The 19,853-nt window shown below is 42.4% G+C and overlaps 1 protein-coding gene across 4 annotated transcripts in view; it reads right to left on the bottom strand.

Moving 5' to 3' along the window:
- Window positions 1–19,853, bottom strand: part of reln (reelin) — a 117,160-nt gene continuing 97,307 nt past the window's right edge. The window contains exons 44-65 of one of the 4 annotated variants that reach the window (XM_052530755.1): window positions 19,518–19,776; window positions 18,157–18,406; window positions 17,909–18,077; window positions 16,294–16,434; window positions 16,042–16,219; window positions 15,239–15,432; window positions 14,633–14,883; window positions 13,260–13,414; window positions 12,905–13,119; window positions 12,331–12,508; window positions 12,068–12,246; window positions 11,527–11,633; window positions 11,184–11,426; window positions 10,878–11,053; window positions 10,719–10,792; window positions 10,190–10,351; window positions 9,868–10,025; window positions 9,568–9,787; window positions 9,273–9,470; window positions 4,464–4,562; window positions 3,820–3,934; window positions 1,108–1,135 (exon numbers count right to left, since the gene is read on the bottom strand). In XM_052530755.1, the coding sequence (XP_052386715.1) occupies window positions 3,826–3,934; window positions 4,464–4,562; window positions 9,273–9,470; window positions 9,568–9,787; window positions 9,868–10,025; window positions 10,190–10,351; window positions 10,719–10,792; window positions 10,878–11,053; window positions 11,184–11,426; window positions 11,527–11,633; window positions 12,068–12,246; window positions 12,331–12,508; window positions 12,905–13,119; window positions 13,260–13,414; window positions 14,633–14,883; window positions 15,239–15,432; window positions 16,042–16,219; window positions 16,294–16,434; window positions 17,909–18,077; window positions 18,157–18,406; window positions 19,518–19,776 (3,715 nt within the window). In that variant the 3' untranslated portion in view covers window positions 1,108–1,135; window positions 3,820–3,825. Of the gene's footprint in view, window positions 1,136–3,819; window positions 3,935–4,463; window positions 4,563–9,272; window positions 9,471–9,567; window positions 9,788–9,867; window positions 10,026–10,189; window positions 10,352–10,718; window positions 10,793–10,877; window positions 11,054–11,183; window positions 11,427–11,526; window positions 11,634–12,067; window positions 12,247–12,330; window positions 12,509–12,904; window positions 13,120–13,259; window positions 13,415–14,632; window positions 14,884–15,238; window positions 15,433–16,041; window positions 16,220–16,293; window positions 16,435–17,908; window positions 18,078–18,156; window positions 18,407–19,517; window positions 19,777–19,853 lie in introns of all 4 variants that reach the window. The other 3 variants (XM_052530756.1, XM_052530757.1, XM_052530759.1) reach the window with 3 other exon arrangements.

Genomic DNA, 19,853 nt, shown 5'->3' with positions numbered 1-19,853 from the left:
TGGAGGTTTTGACAGTTCTTTATTTCCCTTTTATAAGGCTGATGGATCCCTGCATATATATATTTCTATACAATATATATACACAAGAACTTGCTATATTGGAGAGCTACACCAAGAGGGGGAGAAGGTAACATCATAAACAACACTGACAGGTCATCAAAGAAAGAGTGGAGATGACGAGATGTGTAACAGCACAACTGGATGAGAACCGAGAACCTGACATTATAACTTAAACCTAACTGAAACCAAAAACAAACAAACAGAAAAAAACAACAACAACACAGATTTCACCCACAGTGTATTTTAAATAGGTTTAGTGGAGAACCATTCACCATAAATATTCTTAAGGAACCAAGATATATAAAAAAAGTGATTTATCAACAACAACAAAACATCGTTAGTCTCTCTTTTTAAATGTATTTCTGTTCATTCTCTGCTTGCTTCTTTTTTGCCTCTCCAAGCCTGACTTCTCCACAAGCCTTGCTTCACAAAGGAAAAATGATCCAAGCCCAAAAGATACAAGTTAGTATAAAACTAACAAACAATTGAACAGCACAATCAACGCATCACAAAACGAACCCACAGACACACAACAGCAAAACACATTGTCATTATCTTCATCCAAGGAACTGCTTCAGCACGAGTCGTCTTCGGTTCTCCTCTTCAGAGCTTTATCAGCATCAGAACCATCAGAAGAACTTCACAGTGTGGCAGAAAGTGAGGTGAGAGCAGGAGAGCTTTGCAGTCGTTCACATCAGGAGAATTCAAACAAGGTTATAATAAACAGAATTAGGAACCCAATAGTTCATAGATAGTATACAAAAATCGCCACATTTAGGTGCTTGTCTTTCCCATCACACTGCTCTGGGAAGGCATTGATTGGCTAGAAATGGGACTAGATGGTCCAATGTATCGTTCAGATGAGAGAGTATGGCCAGATGCTGACAGAAGTGACCTGACATGCTGTTTTCTCATCAGGGAAAGCGGATTGTAGCCAACAGAATAACGTGTGAGCGGCAGCTTTTTCTCTTGAATCTTTTAGGTTCGTTGCCGCAGTGCCCGCCTCTTCCTGTTGTAGTAGTGATGTAGACCAGTCTGTCTGGAGTAGTTCATCATGTAGTTCTGTTTACGGGTGCTGTGAAGAGGAAAGCAGACAGGTTTAACAATGCACTATTCTAATTCATAGGAAGGCTTCTTTAAGAATTCACATAGCACTGAATCCACAAACTACAAAATCTAATTGATTGTTTACTCATAACCTCAAACACTGTCTTTCAGTTTAAGTTCTTTTGGAGCCAGTGCATCTTATTTGTTTCATAGGTGACAAAGACAACAATCCGGTTCAGGTTTTGAGTGGAAACATCTATAGAGTAGTGCTTGAGGTTGGAGCTTGAGGAAAGACTGACAGATGGAAAAAGACCAAGAGTCCAAACGTAAGAAGAGCGAGAGGTTGTGAGGAGGACAGACAGACAGACAGACAGACAGTGTGAGAAAATGTGGAAAGAATTCTGAGAGTCGCTATTGCTTAGCCTGTCATTGCCTCTTCTGTCCGTCAGGATGGGACCAATGAGCCAGGAACGCAGCCAGGACAGGAAGGGGCGTCTGCAAAGCATGAAGGGACAGGAGGGTGGGAGATGGTGCTGTAATGAGGGTGAGGGACCGGTGAAGGGAGCTGTGCTTATCTGTGAGTCTCTGGACTAGTGGAGAAACAGCCACCACACACAGAGTTAGCAATGGTTCATGAACAAATATAATCACAAATAAGGGACCTGGGATGGGTCAACCGACTCTTCAGAGGCTTTTTACTAGGCATGCACACACACGTCATGTTTGATTCAACTGTACTGGGCACTTGGATCTTATTTAAGGGTTTGTCAAGATCCTTAAAAACCTTAAAGGGATACTCCACCCAAAAATAAACATTTTGTCATAAATTACTTACCCCCATGTTGTTCCAAACCCATAAAAACTTAGTTCTTTTGTGATACGACTGACTCAGAAGAGTGTATGCTGTCTGTGTTCAGCTCATATTCTCCAAAATGGTGCTACGCTGATGTGGAGAGACACAGAGGAGACAAATTGTTGAATAAAGTCGTAATTATGAAGTATTCTCGACACTTCATAACATTACGGTTGAACCACTGATGGCAGATGGACTATTCTGATGATGTCTTTCATACTTTCCTGGACCTTGACACTGTTCTCTACTTGGCAGTCAATGGGACAGTCTCAAGCCTCCAGGTTTTCTTCCAAAATATCTTAAATTGTGTTCCAAATACAAACAAAGCTCTACAGGTTTGGAACGACATGGGGGTAAGTTCATGACTTCGTTCATCCTCGGAACACAATTTAAGATATTTTGGATGAAAACTGGGAGGTTTGTGACTGTCTTATTGACTGCCAAGTAGATAACAGTGTCAAGGTCCAGGAAAGTATGAAAGACATCATCAGAATAGTCCATCAGTGGTTCAACCGTAATGTTATGAAGTGATGAGAATACTTTTTGTATGCAAATAAAACAAAAATGACCACTTTATTCAACAGTTTGTCTCCTCTGTGTCTTTCCACATCAGCGTATCACCATTTTGGAGAATATGAGCTGAACACAGGCAGCATACACTCTTCTGAGTCAGTCGTATCACAAAAGAACAAAGTTTTTATGGGTTTGGAACAATATGGGTGTAAGTGATTAATGGTGGTAGAAAGTGAGGTGAGAGCAGTAATAACAATTGTTATTATGTTAAATATTTTGGACACCCACTTAATTTTGATAAGCAGCACTTTTTATGTTACCAGACAAAGTATTTTTTCACTGCCAGATCTGTGCTAGATCAGCAGAAGTGCGGCATGAATATGTAGTCGATACATCTGCAATAACCGCATGTCCACACTATTTCCTATTTCTATTTACTATTTACTATTTCCACATGGACCAGAATCTACAGAGACCGTTTCCAAGATGAAGCTGAAGCCCCGTCATGAGAAATATTCTGAGGACAAAGAGTGTCCGACCCAGAATCAGAAAGCTCCACCTGATAAAGTGACCAGTGGGTGTATGTTGAGTCTTTCATTTGACCGCTACACTATTTTGCTTGAGTGCATCATTTGGCGTACAGTGTTGTGTGAACAGACTACAGTATACCTGTTTCTGCCACTCCAGTTAGATATGGGATGGGTATATATTGAGGAGTTATTATTGTCACATTCTCCAGTGACCTGGATGAATAGTTTGACCTGTCTCTGTCCATAATATTTCCAAGTGTATGATTAAGTACTGTATAGAACCTAAATGTTAGATCTGTCTTGGGTGAGATTAACTTCCAGCTGTGTAGAGGAAAGGGTCTTTATAGATTAGATGTGTAGGATACAGGGGAAAACAACATTGGAAACAACACAGACATTTTTACCTACATCACTGTGCAAAAACAATATTTGGAAAATGAATGTTTAGAAATCTAAAATCAATATTTCCTACTGGCACACAAAAGCAAAAAGTATAATGACTTTTGCACAGTAGTGTATATTGACATACAGTTATAACTTTAGTTTCAGAGCTTCCTGAAATGTGGTCATTCAGTTTAACAGATGTTGGATATTCTTTAAAATGACAATGTATTACAGACTGTGCTGCATTTGCAATTTTAATAGATTTACCTAAATTATAATTAACTCTAACTTTTTCATGTGCTATTTCCTTTATTTTTTCCCACCTGTATGGGGTGATGAGGTCTATAGTGATGTTCAAGACAGTTTCAGTGAGGGGAGACCAAAGGCAGGGAACACTGGTGCATTCTGGGAACAGCAAAGCAAAGCACTTACCTGACACTACAGCCATGCCATAGGGAGCAGAATACAGAAGAGAGGAAAGGTTATAAGATGCAGGACAGGGCTGTTGCTGGCTTGCACAAAGGTCTGGGGGTGAAAGAGCCCTGACCTGCGACAGCAGGACCAGAGCAACAGAGGGATGCAGTGCCAACAGAGTTGAGTGTTGGGAGTGAAAACAACAGGGGCCAAAGAGGAACATACATTTAGGTGGAAGTAAGGTAAAGGTTATTGCAGAACAGAAGAGGATGGTGGAGGCAGACGGGTGAGTGCAGTGAACATGTGGAGGGCAGTGATGAGAGAGAGAGAGGGAGAGAGAGAGAGAGAGAGCGCAGTGTGAGGACCAGAACTTGAGTGAGAGGGACGGAACTGAGACGTGTGTGTGTGTGTGTGTGTGTGTGTGTGAGTGTGTGTGTGTGTGGGGGGGGGGGACAGGGAGTGCCTAATGTCTATTGGCATGTACTACTATGGTTTTAATAATGAGTGTACTTCATTAAACACCCAACAGGAGAATTTACTGGCAAATCTAAAGCACTTTTCTCACAGGTGTCAGCTTGTGTAATCCAAACTGTGCTGAACGATTTTACTGATGTCTGAGTGAAGGAAAAATGATTGTCATAATTAAAGGCAAGAGTACTCACAGAATGACTTCCACATGGTCCAGCGCCCACTGATCGTGTCCTGCGCCCTCGTGCCGTGGCTGCCACCATCGCAACTGAACCCCTCTCACACGAGCCTCACTACAGCAGAGAAACAACACACCAGTAAATGGACTTCCACAGTCGTGCAATCCATATGTGATTCAGAAGAACAATTTTAAATCTTAAGATAAAACTCCATGGTCCTTGAAAATAGACAAGAAGGTCTCTTAGCATTTTAAGTGTAATGATATTTGTTAACAGCAATTAAATGTTCTGGACACATGCACAAACTATTGTAAAAAATAAAAATAAAAATAACACATTTACCCCGTTTCTCACAAAGCTCAAAGTCTTGTTGAAGCATGAACATTTGGCACATATTTGAGGTATTTGCAGATAAAGAGGACCAGTGAAGATGATATGTGACTCCCCATAACCACATGAGTTTTCTGACATCCCAGAAACGACCGTCTTATACATAGAAGACTCCTCATAAAGCAACCCACTGCCACTGAAGAGGGACTTCAGGAGCCTGATCGAGCACCACATCACCCTTGATGAAGGTCATCGTGTCAGGACTGCCTCCCACGTATTGACATGGACACCGAAGGTTCAGTAGACTTTTTGCTTCACATGAATGGCTATTGTCATGGTGTAAAGAATAGAAACAGCTCTTTGCGCTGATGGCCTGCAAATAAATATTTGTTTGGGGTTCTTTGGTATCACAATTCCAAGATATATAAAGCGGTCTGTGACAATTTTGAAAGGCGATGGATCAATCTGGCTGGAACTTGTGTGTCCATCCAGTGATATGAACTCACTTTTGGACCAATTCATGGTATACCCAGAGATTTTAAGTGAAAGCCTTACCGTTTTTGTTTGATGATAAACGACAGTGAGCACAACTGGAGTCACACGTGCAAAACTCTAACTACAGTCTGCACAGCAGCAGTTCATGTGGACCAAACTCTAGTTCATTTTCCATTGCTTGAACACAGCTTTCCTAACTCTACACACTTATCCCATGACTTTAACCACAACCTGCACAACACTGTGGATTTACAGCACTTTGTTCAAATGCTAACACACTGCTGTCAAAACTGTGAAGCACACATTCAAAACAGAAGAGATTTCAAACACTGCCGATTGCAAATTCAGGACTAGCCCTGAAAAGGTCAGTATGTACTTTTAGTTTCTCATTACTGTAATTCTATAAATTACTACAGATTATTGAAGCAAACTGCTAATCTTAATTTACTTTAAAGAACTGTTATGCTCTAAAAAATTAAATAAATCATGTGAAAGAATGTCACTCCTTTCTTTGGAGAAAAAATTACTTCATATGAAGTCATTGAAATTGTTCAAACTGTAAAGATGAAAAGTGAGTATTTTCTGCATTGGTGTTTGATGCTAGTGTTTTTCCTCTCAGTGTGTTCTGAGTGACGGAGTGTGTTATCTCAGTGAGGGTTGTGTGTAGTGTTTGGCTGCACTGAGTCTGTGTTGAGCCGTGTGTTAAGAGTTGTGTTGCTTGGAATGAGTTTTGCAGGTGATGTGAACTGTTTGGCTCAGGTGACTGTTGGTAGTGCAGACTGTAGTTAGAGTTTTGCACATGTAGCTTCAGTTGTGCTCACTGTCGTTTGGCAATCAAAAAAAAAAAGTAATATAATCAAGCAGATAGGGAACTGAATTGGCTAGATCAGAAAGATATATTAATAGATCATTAGCATATTGTCGAACCAAAGCTTCATCAATTCCCATTCTTATTCCATGTATATGTGGGTGACTTCTAATCCCTACTGCTAGGGGTTCCAGCACAATAACAAAAAGAAGAGGAGAAAGGGGGTCTCCTTGTGTAACTCCTCGATGCAACTCAAAAGGCTTAGATTTGTTAGAGTTTGTTAGAATGGATGATCGAGGACATAAATATAGAAGTTTTACCCACTTGATGAGACGACTCCCAAACTCAAATTGCTCAAGTGCTTTTAATATAAATGAATATTCTATTTGGTCAAAAGCCTTTTGGGCGTTAGGGTTAGGGTTAGGGTACTATTGCTGAGATATGCTTTCAGAGTCTAATTGTTTAGACTTTTGTTATCACCTTTTGATCAAAGTTAAGAAGCGATATAGGTCGATAATTGGCCGGATCTGTGTCGTCTTTTCCTTTCTTTAAAAGAACACGAATTTTGTTCTCATATAATGAGTTGGGGAGTCTCCCATTTTCATGTGAGTCATTAATCATTCTTAAAAAGTATGGGGTTCCAGAAGAGAATCATTGACACCCTTCACAAGGAGGGTTAGCCACAAACATTCATTGCCAAAGAAGCTGGTTGTTCACAGAGTGCTGTATCCAAGTACATTAACAGAAAGTTGAGTGGAAGGAAAGAAGTGTGGAAGAAAAAGATGCATAACCAACACCGCATCCTTATGACAATTGTCAAGCAAAATTGATTCAATAATTTGAGTGTACTTCACAAGGAATGGGCTAAGGCTGGTGTCAAGGCATCAAGAGCCACCACACACAGATGTGTCAAGGAATTTGCTGAACCACAAACAAAGTCAGAGGCATCTTACCTGGGCTAAGGAGAAGAAGAACTGGACTGCTGCCCAGTGGTCGAAAGTCCTCTTTTCAGATGAGAGCAAGCTTTGTATTTCATTTAGAATACAATTGGCTGGCTGCAATATCACCGTGGAGCCCAAGACCGGTTGCCCACTGAAGCTAAGCAGGGCTGATCTGGTCAGTACCTGGATGGGAGACCTCCTGGGAACACTAGGTTGCTGCTGGAAGAGGTACTGGTGAGGCCAGCAGGGGGCGCTCACCCTGTGTTCTGTGTGGGTCCTAGCGCCCCAGTGTAGTGATGGGGATACTATACTGTCAACAAGCACCGTCCTTCAGATGAGACGTTAAACCGAGGTCCTGACTCTCTGTGGTCAGTAAAAATCCCAGGATGTCTTTCGGAAAGAGTAGAGGTGTGACCTCGGCATCCTGGCCAGATTCACCCATCGGCCTCTGGCCATCATGGCCTCCTAATAATCCCCATATCTGCTGATTGGCTTCATCACCAGTAAGCTGGTGTGTGGTGGGCGTTCTGGCACACTATGGTTGCCGAAGCATCATCCAGGTGGATGCTGCACACTGGTGGTGGATGAGGAGATACACCCTGACAAATGTAAAGCACTTTGAGTGCCTAGAAAAGCACAATATAAATGTAAGGAATTATTATTATTATTATTATTATTATTTGGAAACCAAGGTTCTGGAGTCTGGAGGAAGGGTGGAGAAGCTCATAGCACAAGTTGCTTGAAGTCCAGTGTTAAGTTTCCACAGTCTGTGATGATTTGGGGTGCAATGTCATCTGCTGGTGTTGGTCCATTGTGTTTTATGAAAAACAAATTCACTGCACTCGTTTACCAAGAAATTTTAGAACACTTCCTTCTGTTGACCAGCTTTTTGAAGATGCTGATTTCATTTTCCAGCAGGATTTGGCACGTGTCCACACTGCCAAAAGCACCAAAAGTTGGTTAAATGACCATGGTGTTGGTGTGCTTGACTGGCCAGCAAACTCACAGAGAGAATGTATGGGCTATTGTCAAGAGGAAGATGAGAAACAAGAGACCAAACAATGCAGATGATCTGAAGACCACTGTCAAAGAAACCTGTGCTTCAGACCACCTCAGCAGTGCCACGAACTGATCACCTCCATGCCACGCCGAATCGAGGCAGTAATTAAAGCAAAACGAGCCCCTCCCATGTATTGAGTACGTACAATAAATGAACAAACTTTCCAGAAGGCCAACAATTCTTTTTTTTAGTAGTCTTATGAAGTATTCTAATTTGTTGAGATAGTGAATTGGTGGGTTTTTGTTACATGTGAGCCAAAATAGGGAACTTTTGACGCTCTAGCGGTTAATGAACAGAACTGCTTGCGTCTTGCGGAAGAACATCGTAGCCGGAACTACTTCTCTCTGTTTATGTCTATGAAGAATCACAAAGGTACTGGGTTACTCCGCCGCGGTATCCCCGAAGCAATCTAAAATAGTCCGAATATAAACACTTATTATAGGTGTACCCTAGTGATTCAGGACAAGCCAAAAACACGGTTTGGAAAATTGATTCATGGTGTACTCGCTTATTATGTTCATTTTTCTACATTTTGAACACAAACAAAGTTACGGACCGCAGCTCTGATTGGTTGTTTCTTACCGGGAGCGATGGAGTTTCTGCAAATGGCAATAGGACACTGGGAGGAGCCAGAGGAGCTTGATCTTTTCACAAATTATCTGTCTCATATTCTACTGTCAGGACATAATGACAGGTTTAACATATATGTAAAAAATATATTTTTACAAAAGTTACCTACTGCAGCTTTAAAAGAACCAAAGACTTAAACTACTTCAGTCTGTGTGCACTGAATTTAACTAATACACAATTTTCACAATTTTAGTTGAATTACTGAAATAAACAAATTTTTCCACAACATTATTATTTATTTAGATGCACCTGTTGATATTAAATAACTGATGTCTTGCTCCTGCAAAATTTTCTCCTAAAGTCACTCATGTTTGCTTTATTCTTCCAGTACATTGATGTTTACTGAACACAAGCCAGTCATACAACTGGCAGGTGCTTTTATCACAAGCAACACACGTTGCATTCGAGGTATACATTGTACAGTTCATACGCCCCATGTGAATTGAACCCATGATCTTGATGTTGTTAGCACCATGCTCTAGAGCTACAGGAACAACATACAAGTAATTCAGCATTATTTGTAACAATGAAATTCATGTAATGCATGTTTGCAGACTCACAGTGGGATGTTGTAGGACACTCTCTGGGCTTTGATGAAATCTTTTGGCTGGTGTTGAGCAATGACATGCCAGCTCACTCCGTTATTGAGACTGTACTGGAGAAGCACGGCCCGGTCGACCGTATCCGCCTGATCCAGTGCAGCGTTACAGCTGTCCGTTTGCGACACGCTGCCTATCTGCAGCACGAACATGATCTTACTGGAGGAGACAGATGTTAAGACGATGGTGACGGATTGCATCAAAGACTGAAATGACCCAGAAAATAAATGGATGTTTTGAATATGTTTTGCCTCACCTAGCACGGGTCAGATCCAGAGGTCTAGTGATGGCTTGTCTGATCTTGCAGCCGTTGAAGTACAGCGAGTCCCCGTGAGCGTGAGGAGAGAGCTGACCACATCCGCTGCCCACACCACCGCCCTGAATCAGACTCCAGCTCTCCTGAGACACTGAACCAGACTCGAAGTTATCCTTTATCGAGCTGGGCAGTTCACTGCTGGCCAAAGAGCAGTCATCACCTGAGAAAGACAAAACCTGTTCCTGTTTGTTCTGTTGTAAACTTCACAGAATCCCAGAGTTATAGAGAACTGATGCCCACCGTGATAGCCTTCATCACAGATGCAGATGGGTCCGCTGGTACAGTAGCCGTGACCGCTGCACAGTCCAGGACATGCTTCCCCGATGTACACGTGATCCACGGCCCAGCTGTAGCGCTCGCCAGGGGCTTCGTGCTGGATCCAGCGAAACTGTGTCGCACTGAACACACGAAGGAGAGTCAGACACTTATAGACTTGTGCATTAATGTCCGAATACCTGAGTCCTATGGATGAGTGCTTTTAGCAACCACACATCCTAATGATAATGCAGTCTCTTAAAAAGACCCTTTAAGGGAACATTTAAAGAGACCCTATAAGCCATACCCAGACGACACATGGTCAGGAAGCTGAATGGTGACTCTGGTCCACACTGAACTGTTGACAGGACTGTAGATCGTGGACTCGTGGAACTGGAAAGGTGAGCATCCCACGTTGTTTGCAGAAGAAGGGAGACAGGCGGACTGGACTAACTGCCACACGTCTGACCTGTGGAGGAAAGGAACTTCATTACTAGACAACATATTACCACTTCCTTTCTTTTCTTACTCCCTTCCTCTCTCTCATAAAACAACGGTCATTAAAACTGGTATTTGAAAATAGATCAGGGTGTCCAATCCTGTGCCTTTACGCCCACTGGATTACTAGAATCTTCCAGGTAGTTGTGTTGGGACAAGATAAATCTAAACTGTGCAGGAGCAGGATTGGACACTCATGCAACAGATAAAAGAATCAGAAAGTTTGCATACAGACATTCTTGCAAACTGGAGCTGTACCACAAACAGGATGAGATATGCTTACAGAAATGAAGGAGTGAAGGAGGCTACACACATGCACATCTGTCGTTTGCACTCACCTGGCATCCTTCCTGTACTGTAAAAGCACTGAATGATGGTCATCACATTGGTCTGCCTCACAGCCAACCACAATCTAAAATGGACAAAGACCAGAGTCACTGTATACCTGTGTGTTTATGTGTGAAAACTGAATGATCTCAAAGATCTTGTGCTCAAACCTTGAACTGTAAGATGTATCCAGGTTGAACAATGAGTTCACGGGTTGCCAGTATGTTGTGTGACCCATCTTGGTTCTTGTTGGGCCAATACAAGTGGAACGACGGGTTTCCACAGAAGCCGGCCGTACGGACAGCATTGGGATAGAAGCTCCAACTCTCTTCGTGAGAGACGCCCTCTGGAGGAAGGAGAACATGAGTGAGGCTCTATAATATTGGCACCAGCTCAAGCCTGATGTTTTTTTTTTTTTGGTGTTTTTTTTCCCATAGATCCAGACTTCAGGATATCACACATAACACATGACTCACCATCATCAAAGGTGTCCAGGAGGGTGCTGGGGTTGATGTCAGAGCCTCCCACGAGGATGTTGTCTAAAGCCCACTGAGCACGCGCCGCACTCGCCCGGACCAGGCCCGACAGCAGAGAGAACGGCTGCCACCATCGCAGACGGGTGCCGTTGGTCAGTGCTCTCTCCGGCAGCACGATGTAATCTCTCCTCACAGACACATACTTCAGATAGTCCATCTCATGAAGCAATGTCCAAGACACACCTTACAGAGAGAACAACTCGATCAGTTTATATGACTTGTGTCTTGATGAAAGGAAAGATGAGAATAAATTAGCATTTGTGTTATTAATGAAGAATCATACCTCCATCAATAGAATAATCCAATAACACACCCTCTTTCCGACAGGTTGGACGATGACACAAAGTAACATTCTCATCGCTGCCAATTTTAGCCCAGTACTCCACAAACCTGGAGTGGCAGCACAGGCACGTTATTAAGATGAGAATACACTTTGCATTTATTTAGAATGATAAAGGCTTAGAATATGTACCCTCATGCAAAGAAAGAAACAAAACAATGCAACATCCTATTTCTTTCCTCCAGAAAAAATCATAAACTATATTACTCGTATTACTGTAATACAGCATTTAATAAATGGAGAAATTAGAAAGTGTGAAAAGAACACAATCCTGCCTGACAAAAAACAAACCTTAAAATGTGTTCTGGGAACATTCTGGAAAGTAAATATTGTTAGCTGGATGTTTGGAACTAAACAGTTGACGTGCTCAGCTATATCATGCCAACATCCACAATCTCTCTGAGGCCTTCAGAATAAAGGGTTCGATATACAGTATGCTGTGTGTCTGGCAGAACTTAAAAAGAAAAATGCTCTGTGTAGTTACTTCGCCCCACGCAGGTCCAGATCACTAGTGACCGCCTGTCTGGCATCTGCACCAGTAAAATACAGTGCTGTTCCCTCCACCAGCACCCTGCAGTCAGTGCAGGGGTATCCTCCTTCCAGCATCTGCCACTGTGGACCGCGGGACCCATCCCAGTCAAAGCGCTCCTTCAGAGACACCTGCTGGGGACACAACGATAGCCTGATGTTTGCAGAGCTCGCGTGCACATTCACACGTCTGCTGTTTCACGCTGGGTTCTGGTTTACCTTCAGCGTGGTGCTGGCGTAGCAGTTGGGCCCAGTGAAGCCCGGGTCACACAGGCAGTGCTGGTCCAGACAGTCTCCATGACCTCCACAGTGGTTTTCACAAGCAGGTCCGATGTAAAAGTTCTCCACTGCCCACTGTGTGTCTGAGTGCCTCTGATAGAAGCGGAAGCGCACCGTTCTGTGAACAAAACCATGTATATTTATCACTCACCTGGAGATTATAGAAAATCTCTTCCCTGTGCACTTAGAAACACTTGCAAAAAATACTTTTCAAAGCAAATAAAACTCAGAGTAGATACAATACACTTGTGTCAGAAGAAATGTGGTTAGGTTTGTTGATTCAACCAGTACAAGGACAACTGACTACTTGACTACTGCAAGAATAACTGTGTTTATGGTAAACTGAATCGTGGTGTGTTTTTCCTGTTCCCTATCCTCTGCTGACATGATGAACATGAGTTAAACTGGTTTATTCTCATCTGAATGCACTATATCTCATTGAGAAATTACTCTAGCACTGAACTCAGCAACTGATTTCAGCTTCATGTACAAAGCAGTGTCTGTAATGTCTCACGTGTCTGCGAGACCGTCAGGAAGAGGATAAACCGCTCGCTTCCAGCCGTCGGCCGGGAAGAACACAGACGGCTGGGACACCAGTCCGGCACAGCGAGGATCTGCAGGTAAACACTGAGGCACCAGGTACTTCCAGGTCACACCGAAATTCACAGAGTACTGAACATGAACCTGTCTCTCTGCAGGCTTCTCTGGCACACTGCAGCCAACCGCAATCTGACAAACAACACACATAATTATCCATTTGCATACACAAATATTCACAGTTATGACTACAACCAGCCATAGAAACCTAAAACAATACCTAAACAAATGAGTGACTGATGGAGAGCATGCATTCATCACTGAGAGTGTACCTTGAACTGCATGACCCAGCCTTTGGCAGGAACTATGTCATGCGTAACAGCATAAACTTCCTGTCCATCAGTGTTGCCACACACCATGACACCGTCTGGAGAGCTGCAGAAACGCTTCACGGAGCAATCTTCAGAAAACAGCCAGTGATCGCTCACTGAAATGAAATGAATGAATATAGTTGAGTATGAGTACTGTAAATAGAGAACAAGTGAGAGATGAGCTTTGATTACAGTGATCCTGTGCCTCTGACTGATGGAGCTTTGAAGACAAAACATCACATAGTTATTTCATACAGCTCCATAGTTTGATGGCTTGATCAAAAAATAAATAAATAAATAAAGTAAAATACACTGTAACATTTTTTTTTCATTATTATTATTATTATTTTGTCAATATTTAGGTAATTTTTTCAGAACTCTTCACACAGTGAGCATAACAGCATTTATGTGTCTAATCTGTGACCATTTCCACTGTTTTGGCACTAAATTCTTCCGGTGAATGAATCTCTCAGATTACATGAATTATTTTCAAATTTAGACAAAAAAAAAATCACCAAAACTCAATGTACTTACAGGCCAATTTACACACTTTTCAAAGCAGTTACAAACATAATCCAAAAGTGAACAAGACATAAATCTGCTATATTTCTACAGTAATACCATATTGAAATACTGTATATTCTAAAAAAGAAAAAGAAAAAATGAAATAGCATCGAAACAATTACATGTATCTGAACACCTACACAGTGTTTGTCTTTCAATTTCATTACCATCTGTACAAAAGGGGAAACTTCTGTTGATCCCTTATAAGGTGTGTGTGTGTGTGTGTGTGTGTGTGTGTGTGTGTGTGTGTGTGTGTGTGTGTGTGTGTGCTCTTGTTTTTGTATCGTATCAGGACACAACTCTGTGTAATGACATGGGTATGACACAGGTATTACAAGGAGAGGGTGACTTATGAGGACATATCCCATGTCCCCATTTTTCAAAACACGTATAAATCATACAGAATGAGTTTTTTTGAGAAAGTAAAAATGCACAAAGTTTCCTGTGAGGGTTAGGGTTAGGTGTAGGGTTGGTGAAGGGCCATAGAATATACAGTTTCTACAGTTTAAAAATAAACGCCTATGGGATGAACACAAACATGTGTGTGTGTGTGTGCTCTTGTTTTTGTGACATATCGGGACACAACTCTGTATAATAACATGGGTATGACACAGGTATTACCAGGAGGGTTAGGTGTAGGGTTGGTGAAGGGCCATATAATATAAAGTTTGTACAGTATAAAAACCATTACACCTATGGGATGAACCCACTTTTCAAAAAAACAAATGTGTGTGTATGTGTGCATTTGTGTCAGCAGATGTGTCTCGTACCGAAGGTCTCCTCGTGGATGGTGGATGAGCTGCTGTGTCGTGTGTGTGTGCCATCAGCCGGCGCTCTCTCATGACTGGGTAGTGCTGCTCCTCCAAACGTGTCTGAGATCTGAGCGTGAGCATCTGAGCCGGAGATCAGCACATTATCCAGAGCCCAGTCGCTCCGATCGGCCCCGTCATGCTGCGGCTGCCACCAGCGGATCCGGACGCCCACGGACCGCGCAGCAGCGGGCAGCAGAACATTCACAAACCTGAAACAGAAAACCTTCATCATGCACTGAACACTTCACCAGAGGACCTTTAATTCATTAAGTTAAAAACAGTTCTGCTCTTCACAGTTACTCTGTTCTCAGAATAGAACAGGAGCATGCTGATTACTGTGCACTATGCACTATTTTGAAAAACAGTGTGCAACATGTAAGGATATGTACAGTATTTCATTTAGTTCTACACTGCACAATTGTCTGATGACGTTATAAGGAGTTATGTTTAATTAAGTGAGAAGAATTCAGTTACATGACATCTGTACAATTTGTACTGGGAACTGTAAGAATCATTAGATATTGTTCAAATCAAGAAGATCAGTGTGCTAGCAGAGAGACTCACTCAGGCTTGCTGTACTGGTCATAGAAGATCTCGGTCAGCAGATTCCAGCTGATCCCTGCGTTCACACTGAACTCCAGCAGAACGCCCTGGTTACGGTTGCTGGGTGCGATCATACAGCCATACATGAAGTAGAACTGGATGAATTCAGCACTGGTCAGATTCAAATCCACCGTCACCAGCTGACGAGAGCAGCTCTGGCCATTGGACAAACAACAGCATTGACACTCGCATTCAAACAGAACAATACTGTCATGTATCCTGAAACATTATTACAACAGACAGAGCGCTAGACAAACACATTTTCCTTCAACAAATGATTTTCATGGAAAGGTTTTAATGAATATACTCATAATATTTGAGATGGAGTTTGCTCAGAGATTTCACACTCTGGTGAAAGTAAAATTTTGCTTTTGTGCCTCATTGTTAAGCTCACATCACAGTGAGAACAGAATCCCTACGGTAAAAGACAGCAGGGATGAGAAACTCATAAAGAGAGAATGAAAAATAGATGGGCCAACTATGAAAAAAAACCTGGGAGGAAAACAAGCTACAATCCTAAGACTCTCGGGACACAATTTTCAAGAAAAAAAGCTCTTTGCCAACGGTTGTTCTCAGTATTAACTCTGGGAGCGGGAATACTTATGCATTTGGTTTTTTTGTTTTTAATTTTCATCTATAGTTCGCTTTTCTGACTTCATGATATTGTGATTTCATGCTACAATAGTGTAATTTAAAGACTGTGAATGTGAGCATTTCAAGGACTGCCCACTGTGAAACGGAGACTGGAGGATGGACAGTTTTACCCCGCTGAAGTGTAGTGCTGATCCTGAGGCCACGGCTCCACAGACGCTGCTGATCTTGGCTCCGGTCAGCAGGTGCCAGTGATTGAGCGCCGGCGCTCGACTGAAACTGTCCTTGAGCTGAGTGGGCAGAGAGACCAGCGGCTCGTCACAGAGCTCACCACCCCACTCAGGGTCACATCTGAAAGACACGAGCCGTGAGGAACAGGAAAGACTTACAGCAGGCATTACCTGGTGACCGTGAGAGGGACTTACACACAGGAGCTCTGTCTGCAGCGGCCGTGACCGGAGCACATCTCAGGACAGCCGTCACCGATGTACAGGTTATCCAGAGCCCACGTCTGCTGCTTATCGAATGGTGCCGGCTGAAACCAGCGGAAGCGTGTGGCCGTGGACCTGTGCGTTTGCCACAAAAGACAATGAAAAACGTTTCAATTCTGAAAAGTCATTATAACACTGGCTGTTGAATGTTGAATGCTGTTGAATTCTGATTGGCTGAAGGATATTCTAATGTGTGCAATTATTTTTAATGTCTACAAGGTTGCTAACCCTCAGCCCCTTTGAAGGACTTAAAACCATGCTATTATAACAAATATAATAGCTTCCACCAGCCAGTGGGACAGAAATAGGTTTGCCCTTATGTGAATCAGCCCATGAAACAAATAACTGATTATTTCCTTAATCCCTTCATCCTGTCCATAACACAAGGCATGGACAGGAAAAAAGCCAGTAAATCCACCTGTCTACAGACACAAGCTGACTTGACGTTCGGTGACATACCTAAAAGTATTTATATTTCCGTGAACAGTTTAGCGACCACTCATTAAAGATCTGCTGAGGATAGCTTCCAAAATGATCTTCACGGGGAAGAGATTGAGAATGAGGTAGGGACCATAATGCAGTGGTATATATATTGGGGAGGTGGGAATCCCTTATCACTGTAGTTATTGGTCTTTCAATCAACAGACGTGGTGTAATTGGTGCTTCCAGGATTGGTCACGCTCAAGGTGATTCTCCATACTGAGATACCGAACAAATTTTTTAAAGAGAACAACATTTTCCATGTTTTCCAGAGTAAATTACCTTTTATGATCTATACAAAGGGATTAGCTGTGGCGTAATGGTTAGATAGTTGGACTTGTAACCCGAAAGACCCCAGTAAATCTCAATTGCTCCCCGGGTATCTGCCCACTGCTCTGGGTGTGTGTTCACTGTGTCTGTGTGTTCCCTACTCACTGCTGTGTGTGTGCACTTGGATGGGTAAAGTGCAGTGCACCAATTCCGAGTATGGGTTACCATACTTGGCAGATGTCACGACTTTCACTTTTCAATTTCAAAGTGCACTTTCTTTACCCTGCTCTCTCTGCAACCACACAGAACATGTTGTCAGCTCTACCCTGGAAATTATTTTATAGTTTGCAACTGAAAAGATAAATGACATTGCACAGTATGGATGTGGTAACGTTGCTGTTCTTGAAGCAAATAAACTTACAGTTTCACTATTAGAAACGCTGCTGCCTTTAAAATGATGCATTGAACTTTCAAATGGAAGTTTGGAACGAGAGGCATAAGAAATTAGTACTATATGAACAATGTCTAGAAGGGTTTTAACCGTGGTATAAGTGGAAAAATTCACTACAATCCTTTGAATTATTGAAAAATAATTTACACCTGAGGTGTATCAGCATTACCACCTCTGCATTATGTTTCTATAATTGAATGCCTTGTTGTCAATCATTCCTTACTTGATTTACATGCAGGTGTCACATCAAGTCAGCTTTATTTCTATAGCACTTTATACAGTGCAGATTGCATCAAAGCAGCTTTACAGTAATGAACAGGAAAATAGTGTGGTTGGGTGGGTGCTTACCTGGCGTAGTGTGGTATGGGTAATGTAACTCTGCCCCACTTGTTGTAAGTATCTGACACCAGCAGTCTCTGCAGTGTGTATGAGGAACAATCTGGGCTTGTGGGTAAACAGTCCCTGACCAGCGGGTGCCACCTGAGACCCAGATCCAAAGAGTACTCCAGCTCCACCGCTGCGGACACATGAACAGCGGTCAGAGGAAAACCATTCTATTCATGACAAAGACAGAAGCGCAAGCTCAGGAGACGTACTGTAGCAGGAGGAGGTGACGGAGCAGGAGGCAGAGAAATCAAACTGGATGAATGCATCTGGGCCCAGACTGATGTCAGTGGTGATGCCGTAGCGAATGTTAGACTTCTCGATGAAGGCAAAAGCTTCTCCATCAGAGCCGCACACCGGCATCCGCGTGCCACCGGGGTGCAGCAGCCAAGAGCGTCCATCTGTGGAGGAGAAGTCATCCTCCAGTGGCCCCCAACCGCTGGCACTGCCACCCACAACCAACTGCACACACACACACACACACACACACACACACACACACACACACACACACACACACACACACACACAGCAGGGCAACGGAGTGAGCACATCCACTCTACATCCAGATCCAAAACCAGCACAACAGCCTAAATGTGCATGTTTACTGACTGTATAAACAGTACCTTTCAAAACCATTCAGACACCTGGCCTGCATTTCTGGAAAGCATCGTAAGCCTAAGTAGGTCATAGAACCATTGGCACCCATGGTCTCTACAATCAACTTAGCTCACAAAGCTTTTGTGGATTGCAGCCTGAAATTTTACTGGATTTCGTGGATTTTACTGAATAGTTTTATTTGAAACTGCTGAAACTTTAACTGAATAAATGTTTGAAATGCATATTAATATCAAGTGGAAACTTAAAGTATCTTGGCTGACCACTTTTAATTGGAACACTAAAAACCCATCTTAATGTCAGTGAGATGTGCAAAATGGAGGCAAAAGCTGCAAGAAAACCTGTTCCAGAAGAAACAACCTGGATCAATTTACTGATGAAATCTATCAAAATGGCAATTGGACGATATGTGAAGCAAGTATGTAATTACTGTACCCAGTCATCACTGCTAGATTATCACTTTGGGATATAAAAGTGTTTCATATTAAATTAATTGTTAACACTTCATTTTGATAGTCCAGTTTAGACATTCTGCTATCTATAAGTAACTTTGCAAGAACATCAATTTATTCTACTAAAACTAACCTAACAGTCTACTTATACTTTGAGGAGAGTTAGTTGACATGTAGTTGCAAAGTTATTTCTAGTTAGTTGAATCTCTAAAGTAAACTTTCAAAATGAAGGATAATCAAATAATTAATTCTGAACTTCAGTGTAGTTAAAATATCACTGAAACCCAAACCATCATTTAAAATTTTAACCTTCATCAAAAGAATCCTTTTAGCTTTAATCATGGAGTAAAATGAGAAAATTGATTCATGGTTTTGAACTGTCTTCACAAGGCACTCCACTGACTATTTTAAACGTACGTATGGTTTATGAGATGATATTTAATCCAGTGTTAATGAGTGAATTGCAGTATTGTCATGCATGTCTTGGTGTAGCAGCTCTTTACTTTATCAATAACCCAGGGGCTGTGGAAGTGTCCGTTCTCAGATGGCTGCCACCAGCGCAGGCGTATGGCTGAGGTTCGAGCTCGGAGAGGGATCTCCAGGGCCACCAGGTGAGCTGTGTTACTGCTGTTACTGTAGAGGAACTCCTGCAGGAGAGCCCAGTTCAGACCTCCATCCACGGAGAACTGCAGGAGCACCGGCTGGGAGCGTGGGTCCGGAGCCGCTTTACCACAGCCCAGTCTCAGGAAGAACTGGATAAACCTGATCAGGACACAAACACATCTCCAACATTTCTAATGGTGTGAAGGACATTTCCACGGTGAAATATCTGGTGAGTT

Source organism: Carassius gibelio, chromosome A18 (assembly GCF_023724105.1).
Source record: "Carassius gibelio isolate Cgi1373 ecotype wild population from Czech Republic chromosome A18, carGib1.2-hapl.c, whole genome shotgun sequence".
Classification (NCBI taxonomy): domain Eukaryota; kingdom Metazoa; phylum Chordata; class Actinopteri; order Cypriniformes; family Cyprinidae; genus Carassius; species Carassius gibelio.
The sequence above is the reverse complement of the archived record's forward strand: the minus strand, read 5'-3'. Positions and strand labels throughout refer to the sequence as shown.